The following is a 10461-nucleotide window of genomic DNA, read 5'->3' as shown; positions in this document are numbered from 1 at the left end:
TCTATGAGGTGTAGGAAAAAAAATCTTATTACCTAATTTTTCTAGTTCTTTTTCAAAACTTTGTTGCATTGTCGGATTATGCATGCTTAACTTTTTTTTCTTCTTTTAGTTATTTTGTGTTTAAGGAAATTAGATGGGTTGTTGAATTTGTTGTATTAGCAAACTGTCAGACCCTTTAATTGTTATAAGATGAAGTGGATTAATGGAAGGTCATTCGTTAATTTTATCCAATTCTTGGAAGCTGATGAGGTCTGAGAAATTTCAAAGTTGGAGTCAACTGGTCTTCTTAGGAGGATTGGCAAGAGAAAATTGTGGGGAAATTGAAGGACAGATGATGGATGAAGGATTAAACTAGCTGATTTTCAATGACTTTTGACTTGTTGCAGGGAGGCATGATTGTAAAATTGAATCTTTGACATAATATTTAATGTCATTTTAAATATAAGAAAGTCGTAATGGCATTCTAAAAAGTTATTTGGAATCACACATCATTTAGTTCGCATAATCCTAACTCTTAAATTTTTCCTTGATCATCATTGAGGACTGGAACATCATATATAAGGTATGGTTAAACTCTTGTCCAAGTTTCTATTTTCAGTACTACGGATTTTGATTTCACTTAATGCAGAACCATACTCGTGTTGGCCTGATTTATTTAAAGAAGCCAACTATGAGTGGGGACTAGTAATCAAGGAGTGGATACATGGAGTGATGGAATATTTCCCATTTATTGGATCTAGCTCCTCTAAATTGAGCAAATGTGTAAAGTGAGTAAGGGTGGATCCACCCTTTTAATTTTTATATTCCATTATTATAATGTTGTTTTCATTTTGCTCACCATGCCTCCTCCACATGCATGTTTTTTGTCATGTAATGCAGATTTCCACTAGGCGTTTTTCTTTTGTCTTGAAAAACTGTGTTTGTGATTGGGTTTTTGTTCGGCAGGCTTCACTTCTTCAACGTTCCCACTTGCACTAATATTATTCAAAGACCCAAGTAGTAGTAGCATTTGCATTTCCCTCACGCACCCAATGGGTAGAGCCATGAGGTGGTTGAAGGGCCCCTACAGCACTGCCTGTGTTTGATGGCTGGCAGAATTTCTCTAATCAATGTTGTCCTAATAGCATTGCCTGTGTTCAATTTGTCTTTTTTTCAGGGCCCCTACAGCACTGATTAATAGGCTAACTGCCATTCAAAGGCAATTTCTTTGGGGTGCTAGCTTTGAAGGGAAGAAGATAGCTTCGGTAGCTTGGAGACAGGTGTCTGTCTCTAGAGATTTGGGAGGTTTGGGGATCAAACACATTAAGGTCCTCAACAATGCTCTCCTAATTAAATGGAAATGGTTGATGTTTCACCAATCAAGGTTTTGACACTACATTTTTTCTTTTGATGTGTGTTATTTGCAAAATTAGGGAGCTCATCTCATTGAAGAAAATCCAATAAATGATTACTCATAATGTTTAAGAGCTTTCAAATTTCAGGCTAACATAGTGGAACAGATTCGAACAACTGGACTCTTCAAACACGTCACAAGGTGGTTGGATTCTGAAAGTTCATGTTGTAATACTTTAGCAAACCTTGGTGACAAAGATATGTTACCAGCACTTGCTGCCAAGCAACAGATCTTTTGACTGTTTGTGGTAGCCAAAGCATCTGAAGTTGTAGCCTTAGGGAAGCTGAAAACTCTTACTAAGAGTACCATTAGAGAAAGATCTTTAAAAGCACAACATAGTTCCATGATCACTATCTCAAAATTTGAGTATGAGTATCTAACAAATCATGCAGCCTCAGTAGAAGAAATTGCTGATAAAAAAGTAGCAGCAGCTGAGGCATGGATTGAAGCTCTCAAGGCCAGCGAGAAGGAAATACTGATGGAAACAAAAATAGCTCAAAGACAACTCAAAGAATCAAAATTGGAGCAAGAGCTGGAGGTATACACCAAAGAGAAGATGCTTTCAAGAAGAGTTAGTAGTAGTGAGGAGCTTCACAATTCATATGCATATTTTACACTTAGGTGGCACCATCCAGTTTTTAGTTTACAATTACACGAACCCCAGAAAAAGGTGAAGTCCCTTCACTACCGCTTACACAAACTAATAATGATCAATTTGAAGCGACATATGATACACTCACACCCCACACACGCCAAAGACAGTAGCTTTCATGGATGATCTAGCAGTAGCTTTCATGATCTAGCAGTAGCTTTCATGGATGACATTATTGCTATTACTATTCAGCACTAGATGCAGGACACCATGGTTTGGAAAGCTGATCCTAGTGGTTTTTATTCCACTAAGTCAGCATATAGTCTATTGATGACTTTCAACAGACCTGTTCCTCAGAGGAGGATTTTGCAGACTATTGAAGCATGCAATGCACACAAGTAAACTTCTGACTGACAACATATTTATTTTAACATTTCTAGAAAATTCTCTATAGAGACTAAATGGGGCACTATGATGGGCAGCTATCCTTTTTCAGAAGAACAACCAATTCCGGTTGGATGGGAGGAAATTCTAATAGAAGTTGCTGCAGAGATCCTAGCTGATCCATCATTTTCACGGCAAGAAACTTCTCTTTCTATGTTATGTTCTATAAGGGAGAATGAGAAGCTAATAACATCTTATTATTTGGGTTCTGAATACAACTAAGCTGCTTTACTTCTATTCTTTATAAGATTGGCTTATTTGAAGGCAGAAACAATATAAGTAGCATCATTTTGTAACTTTAAAATTGTCGATCAGATTATGGATTAAGTTTTTAATTTGAATTTTGTTATTGTTTTATCAGCTTACTCTCAATACGAGGGAAATTTCAAATGCTTCTGTTGGATTTTGTCCAGTCGAAATTGATTCTCTAGGTAATGAATAAGAGTCCATAAATAATTTGTTCAACTAACCAAAATACTAGTGCATATTATACATTCTGTTCAAACAAGCAGAAACTCGTGGAACATCTCCTAAAAAGAATTGAGGCCAGCTTAAGAAGGGAGCTTTACTACTGGCATGCTTATTATGTGAGTTTCTCCCTCCATAATCTAGATAACCCCTTCACCCCAATTTTATGTTTATTTCTTTTGGTAAATTAGTAACCAAAGTCTATAATGAACAGGACAGAAGACTCCCACCAGGAATAACAGCTTTACTAAAGTTAGAAGGTAGAAACTTTTTATTGCTTGAAGGGAGGTGTGTCAACAATAATCAGAGGTTGTTGATTGTTAATGTCTATGCTCCTTGTGACCTTGCTGGGAAGAGAGTCTTATGGGATGAATTGAGACAGTTGAGGGCCTCTAATCCTAATGGCTTATGGTGCTTTCTTGGGGACTTTAATAGCATTAGAAGTCCAGAGGAAAGAATTAGCTTAACCCAAAGAAGTGTTGATTCCTATGACATCTCAGCTTTCAATCAATGGATATCTGACATGGAGCTTCAGGAAATTAAATGCGTTGGTAGCAGTTTTACTTGGATTAGGCCCAATGGTTGTGTGAAGAGTAGGCTTCATAGATTCCTGGTTTCAGAGCAGTGGTTATCTCTTTGGCCTGATAGGTGAAGGGATATCAACAGAGATGATTATTTCAGGTCCATTTAACAATCAGATATTCATAGTAAAAAAGTCAATGGGAATAGAATTAATATACTTTTCTGTCTTTTGTTAGCACAAAAATATTTTATTTATTTTACGACTGTAGCATTAGCATTTACTTGTTATTTTCTGGGACCACCGTGTCCCACATGTACGTGAATTTCTAGATTGGTCGAAGGCTCCACTAACACAAAGGAGAATTCTTTCAATCTTTAAATCTTTTTTTTTCCTCACCTTAACTGGGTTTGTGCTTTTGCATGCCTTGAAACCATAAACCCGTATTCAAACCAAAGCAAATCACACAACCATCCTTTTTTTACTAACACCCTTTAACATATCTATAAGAGCCACCAAATGCACATTAACCAAAAGCATATGCTTCTTTCATCAAGGCACCAGATTGAGATCTAAGATTTACTTTCTCAAAACCCCAGAAAAAAGAAAATTCAACAATTTACAGGCACAAGGCACCACGAACTTGTCTTCTTACAAATTTAATTTGTTAACTTGAAAATTAAATATAAAGCTTTTCCCTTGTTTGTCTATAAAACTGTTAATTAGCCAGTCTTTTTCATCATCATCATCATCATCATTATAATCATTATTATTACATACTCATACATTTTTTTTTTCTCAACAATGACATTTATTGTACTGTCATACATTGGCATAGCTACTTTAACTTTTGCGCTAAAATGTAAAAGCCAACTATTATGGTGTACTGATTTTGATTTATATATCAGAATATGCATACACATTGAAAGTTGATGAGAAAAATGATGTCTATAGCTTTGGAGTGGTGTTGTTAGAACTACTAACAGGGAGAAGGCCAGTGGGGAATTTTGGGGAAGAAGGTCTAGACATTGTTCAATGGACCAAGTTGCAAACAAATTGGAGCAATGACAAGGTAGTGAAGATTCTTGATGAGAGGCTATGTCACATTCCCTTAGATGAAGCAAAGCAGGTATACTTTGTGGCCATGCTATGTGTTCAGGAACAAAGTGTGGAGAGACCAACCATGAGGGAAGTGGTTGAAATGCTTGCACAAGCAAAGAAACCAAACACATTCCAAAAGCAGTGATCTACTACCAAAGAACCAAAAGACAATTTGTTTATGACTATATCTGACCCTAGTCCTACATATAATTGAATCTATGTTACAAATTTCCCTAAAATAAGCTTACTCCTGCTTATGCCACATCATATTTATGCTATGGTAACTTAATGCGTGCAGACACTACAATATAAGTTATATATCAAACAAATTTATATGGAAGGCATTTGGAATATTTGTGACATACCAAACAAGTGCCCCAAACTCCAAAATAATTGCAAGAAGTGTCAGTAACTTGTTATGAACATGTTTAATGCAAAATAATGAGATAGTGAGCTAAATTACTCACAATAACAGGATCCTTATCACAAGTAATCTCTACTGGTGCTCCAAGCAGTCTATAGATTTAACAGAGACAAACTTCAACATGTTTCCTAAGTAAACTACAAATGAAAAAGAGACCAAGCTTACCTCGAACCCAAACAGTGACAATGGCAGTGAGATGTAACAAAATGACATGAAACTTTAAGCTTTCCTCATACCTCAATCAGCAATACTGCAACTGGAGACGTATTATTATTATTATTATTATTATTATTATTATTATTATTATTATTATTATTATTATTATTATTATTATTATTATTATTATCATCAATAAAACATGAACACCCACGAAAACTTAGCATACACGAAGTTGACCTACGTACCTCGCGGAGAAAGCTTTGAGCTTTGAGCACCCATGAGTGTTTCAGCACCCTAGTAGCAACAGTGTATGTTGGGTTTTCTTCGAGCCAGACTTCCAAGAACAGTGTAGGGGGTTCTGTGGGTTCGAGCGAGGACAATGTGGGTGTCGAGGGAGCGGTTTCCGACAGTTTTCAGGCAGGAGGAGAAAGAGAAGAGCGATTTCAGGCAGGAGGATGACAAAGAGAAGAAGGAGGGCAAGGTTTTCGAGCGCGCGCGACTTGTGAAATCTCAATTTTTAACTTATAAACATAACAACATCGATTTTTTATGGATAACCGATGTTAACTGAATATAGTTAACATTGGTTTTGTAAAAATCGATGTTAACATCAAATACATTACATCGGTTTTTTAACAAACCGATGTTAAAATCAACTCCTTAATATTGGCTTTCTCAAAACCGATGTTGACTCTATGAAGTTAACACCGGTTTTGCCGAAACCGATGTTACCATATTCATCTTAACATCATGTTAACATCGGTTTTTTAAATAATCAATGTTAACATAAGTAGTTAACATCAGTTTTGCTAAAACCGATGTTAAGTAACTCCATTTAATTACAAAAATGCCACCGCGCTTTCGTTAACATCGATTTTAGCAATAATCAATATTAATAAGGCGATGTAGAAAACTTTTTTTTTTAGTAGTGATCGCTATCTTCCGCCACATGCACGACCAAGATGTGGCCACCTGCGGTTGCCGTGGAACTGGAACCGGAAGGGGAGGAGTTTTGAGAGTTTGGAGCAAAGGTAGTGGTGGAGTTGTCGTGGAACTGAAATCGGAAGGGTAGGAGTTTTGGCACGTGTTCAACAAGAGGGAAGTAGGAAACATGAGAAAAAAGATCTCAGCAATACCCTTATTTTTTTATGATTTTAACTTAATGTTTTATTTATATTTAATGTGTCACATCATTTAATAAAATAACATAACTGTCAATGCTTATAAATTAACGGAAAAATTAAAATTTAAAAATTAGAAGAATCAAATGTTAGAATTAAATATTAGGATATTAAAATTATAATTTAATAAAAAAAATCAAAATCATAATTAAACTTACAAAATAACATATAATTTAATATTGATGTCATCAAATTACGAACAGGAAAAAATTAACAAAGTCAATGTGATTGTTTCCTAATTTACAGCAAATTTAATCTTCTGTATATACATTCAGATATTGTACATATTACAAGAAATTTGGATAGAATTAATGAATCAATTTATTTTTGCATATTACCGTAATTTAATATTGATTTCATCAAATTACAAAGATTATTTCCAAATTTATTCAAATTATCAATCTTCAAAATTTTTATTTTCAATATCAAAATAAATTAAATAATTATTGCTTTTATTATATCTGAATTAAAGATCTTGGTAGATAGAATATCTAGACATGTTCAAGTTTTTTTTTTTTTTGTATAACTGATATTTGAATCTAAGATCGCATATGTATTACTGAACACTCATATATCACTAGTGACTAGACTAGACCCATACTAGTAGTTTTTGTAAATATGTTCTACTATTGTGCATGCTACAAGAAATTTTAATACGATTAATTAATCAATTTTATCCTAAATTAATTTTTTGTTTTTCATATCTTGATTTATTTCACAACAGCTCTAACTAATAGGTGCAACGACATTAGTTTGCAATATTCCTTAAATTTGGCTAATAATTTCCTAAATTTATCATTACCTAAAATATAATTAAAAGACTAAAGTATATTTATAATTTCTGAACTCTGATTAGTTTTTATTTAAAGATTAAATATTTGATTAAAACATAAAATTAATAGCATAGTATCAAAAGAAATTTTATTACAATAAATAATGTTATAATAATGGAGGCAAAAAATGAAGATTTTTTAAAAACTATTGATCGTAAAAAATTAAAAAATAAAAAATAAACGTTACTCTATCTTACCAAACACTTTTATTTTAATTAGATTTATAAGTTAAGTAAAATATAAATTAGCTAAAATAACCTGGAAAACACATTCTAAGATATAAGGAATTATTCTTTCAAAAAAATGTAAGGAATTAGAATTTCATGATGTTAGTTGTTATAATCTAATATGCAGCCAAAACGGTTGTAATCATGACTGCTGCAAACAAGTTGTTGTAAAATCACATCCGTTTCTTAAAAATAAATTGTTATAGGTTTTAATAAACAAATTGACTAAAATTTATTTAAAAACACAAATTGGTTGCGCAGAATGGAGTCTACATCCCCTGCAAACTAGGGAAACTGATTCTTGGAAATATTGGCTAAATTTTTTTAGAAAACACAATTTTTTTCCAAATTTCTTATTTAATAAAATTTAACCAATAATAAAATAGGTATTAGAAGAATTTTGTTAAAAAATGTGTTGCTATCACTCTTCTTATAGTTAATTTCCAAAATGTATTCATAAGTGTTTATTCTAACATTCTAATGTTAGAACTTTGATCCTTCATTTTTGGAGTTGACTTGATTAGCCCAAATCTAACCCTTGTTAGTAAACAAAAAATAAGTTAATTAAACTTTTTAACATAAGTTTTTTTAATGTGATATAGTAAAATAATCCAAACTCAGTGAATTGATTGGCAGTTGGTTAGTCACAAAAAAGGGGATACAGAATACCAAAATAGAACAAGCCACATATCATGCAGTCACATCTGCTGCACCATGCCAAAAAAACAAGTTTCCTAGCTAAACCTTAATCAACAAACTTCCCCCAAAGCAGGCATAGGAGCCATTGATTCTGTGTTCCCACTATATTTTCTTTTCTTTATTAAGTAAAGATATAAACATTATATGTTATTTACATAGCTTATCGAAAAAAAAAATAGGTTCTTTACATAAAAACAAGGTTATGTCTAGTAACTGACTTAAGTTGCAAACAACAGACAAGTTCAAAATTTGATACTCTAGTTACTTTTATGGAAACAATAGCAACTTTCTATTTTCCATTGCTGAAAACAAGCTGAATGAATATTCATCTTTTGAATCCAGAGAGCAAAAATAATTAATCGGTATTAAGAGGAAGATTGATTGTGTGTCAAGCTGTGCTCATCTAGCCAAGATATGATGTCACCAAAAACTTGAGTTATTATTTCATCAGGCTCACCCTCAAGAAGTGCATGATAGGCATCCTTGTAAAGCTGAAGCTTCTTGTCTGAACAGCTTGCATTCTCATACAAGGCTTTGCTCACTGATGGATCAGTCACAGTGTCAGCTTCCCCGTGAAGGATGAATATTGGTAGAGAAACCTGTAATCACAACCATTGCATGTGAAAATGAATAAATTTTATTTCACTGACAGTATATAGTCCTGAGTAAAAATGTGAAATTTTAGATTTAAACAGTAGTAGTTCTTAAAAAGAACAATCTATCAAACCCAAAAGCACGGGAAATTATTACATGGTCCAAAAACCACTATAGTCCCGACCAATCTTCACATGACATGACATGTAACCTAGTGTTACTTGTAAATTGAAAATTTTGATTATATATCACATGAAAATTGGTTAAGACCATGAACATGTAGTGGTTCTGATCCATGTATTAATTTCTCCTAAAGCAATTTTTCTACTGAGTCTATGACCATCTATAAAAATTCCAAGATATACTACCATGCAGAAAATGACACCATTTTTAGGGTTGTTAGCTATAGGGTATGGACAAGGTAAAGTAACTTAGTAAGCTTTTCACATTTGAGGATAGAAGCATCAGCCACATTAATACAATGATACATGTAAAGAACTAAAGTTAGCTCATTTAGTGAGATAAATTATTCAAAGTAGATTGATGTGTTGTAAGAAGCATGCAAATATATTTATTGCCTTCTTAACTGTGAATTTAGATCAATTTAAGCATATTATAAATAAGAGACGAAGATCAATAGAAATGCCTATATAAGCAGCAGAGTCGTGTCTTGGGAAGCCAGAGCAAAAATGCAGTCTTAAAAAGGACCACTGTTCACTATTTCTACAGAAATGATTCTTAAACACTTGAAAATTTAAAGGGTCTTCTCTAGACACCTTTTTAGGGTTTTGTAGCTCTTTGTTTTAGAATTGATATATATATATATATATGTGCACTAGTTTCAACTATTGAACTAGTTTTAGATGAAATACATACTAGCATCTTTGCCACATAAACTTATGACCTTTTTAAACCTATAACTTTTACCAAAATTTTCACCAACTCCAACCACCTAGTTTAGATAAGCCAGAAGATCAAAATATACTTCTTTCAATCGCTGTTCTATTTCTTCGGTAGTTTTAAGCATTTCTACAGCACTCTTCAAACGTGGTTTATCCTTGTAAGCAACAACATTGTAAGCAGTCTGCAAAATCATTAAAAAAGAGTCAATCTCTTAGTAACAACACACAGATTACCAAAAAGAAATGCATGAAAAGAATTGGGAAAAAATGGAGTCACACACAAGGAAAGATGGATCTTTGGATTTCTATTAGCAGACCAAAAGTAACATATCGTTGGACTACATTACAAAATACAAACCTGTTCCCTCTTCTTCAAATCTCTGAATGCTGCTTCTGCTAAATCCTTGTTTGGAACTAACTTATGCTTCGGTAAAACATTGGCTAAACCAATCAGGATATGAGTGAGGAATTTTGGTGGAACCATGTCATCTGCAATCTACACAGATTTTTAGGTCAAAGGGAGATCAAAGCAAAGACCACCAGAACTCCAAACATGATTGTGTTTCGAGAATAATACTTTACACATAGGCGCAACAAGAATGGCACCATCCCATGCCTTAGGCTGTTTCAGGTGTATCTTTAATGCAACAGCTCCACCCATGGACTGTCCAAATAGGAAGCTGGGAAGAGAATGGAACTCTGGATTTTCTGCCACATAAACCAAATCTTTTGGATGAATACAACACTATCAATATGTAAGTAATTAGAAGATGTGAGGGATAGAGATCATCATAGGCTAACGCCAAGTAGTTTCAGACAGATGCAATAACAGAAAGAATCATATTGATTGATTAAAAGATGATGATGATGATTGAGATACAATGGTGTTCAATTTATAGATAACTGATTAACCATTTACTCTCT

General features: G+C 33.5%; 2 protein-coding genes across 5 annotated transcripts in view; one reads left to right on the top strand and one right to left on the bottom strand.

Moving 5' to 3' along the window:
* The first annotated feature begins 1736 nt into the window (after positions 1–1736).
* Positions 1737–4663, top strand: LOC121174172 (G-type lectin S-receptor-like serine/threonine-protein kinase At4g11900). The gene is made up of 4 exons (XM_041012868.1): positions 1737–1931; positions 2791–2860; positions 3182–3448; positions 4326–4663. The coding sequence occupies exons 1-4, from the start codon at positions 1737–1739 to the stop codon at positions 4661–4663; spliced, it is 870 nt and encodes a 289-aa protein (XP_040868802.1).
* Positions 4664–8133: 3470 nt separating this feature from the next.
* The window catches only part of LOC100815392 (caffeoylshikimate esterase), a 5613-nt gene continuing 3285 nt past the window's right edge, over positions 8134–10461 (bottom strand). For 2 of the 4 annotated variants that reach the window (XM_006603931.4, XM_003555108.5), the window contains exons 6-9: positions 10115–10245; positions 9896–10033; positions 9621–9719; positions 8134–8640 (exon numbers count right to left, since the gene is read on the bottom strand). In XM_006603931.4, the coding sequence (XP_006603994.1) occupies positions 8407–8640; positions 9621–9719; positions 9896–10033; positions 10115–10245 (602 nt within the window). In that variant the 3' untranslated portion in view covers positions 8134–8406. Of the gene's footprint in view, positions 8641–9562; positions 9720–9895; positions 10034–10114; positions 10246–10461 lie in introns of all 4 variants that reach the window. The other 2 variants (XM_006603932.3, XM_006603933.3) reach the window with 2 other exon arrangements.

This window comes from Glycine max, chromosome 19, assembly GCF_000004515.6.
Source record: "Glycine max cultivar Williams 82 chromosome 19, Glycine_max_v4.0, whole genome shotgun sequence".
NCBI classification, from domain to species: Eukaryota; Viridiplantae; Streptophyta; class Magnoliopsida; order Fabales; family Fabaceae; genus Glycine; species Glycine max.
Note: the sequence above shows the minus strand (reverse complement) of the source record. Positions and strands in the feature narration are given on the sequence as shown.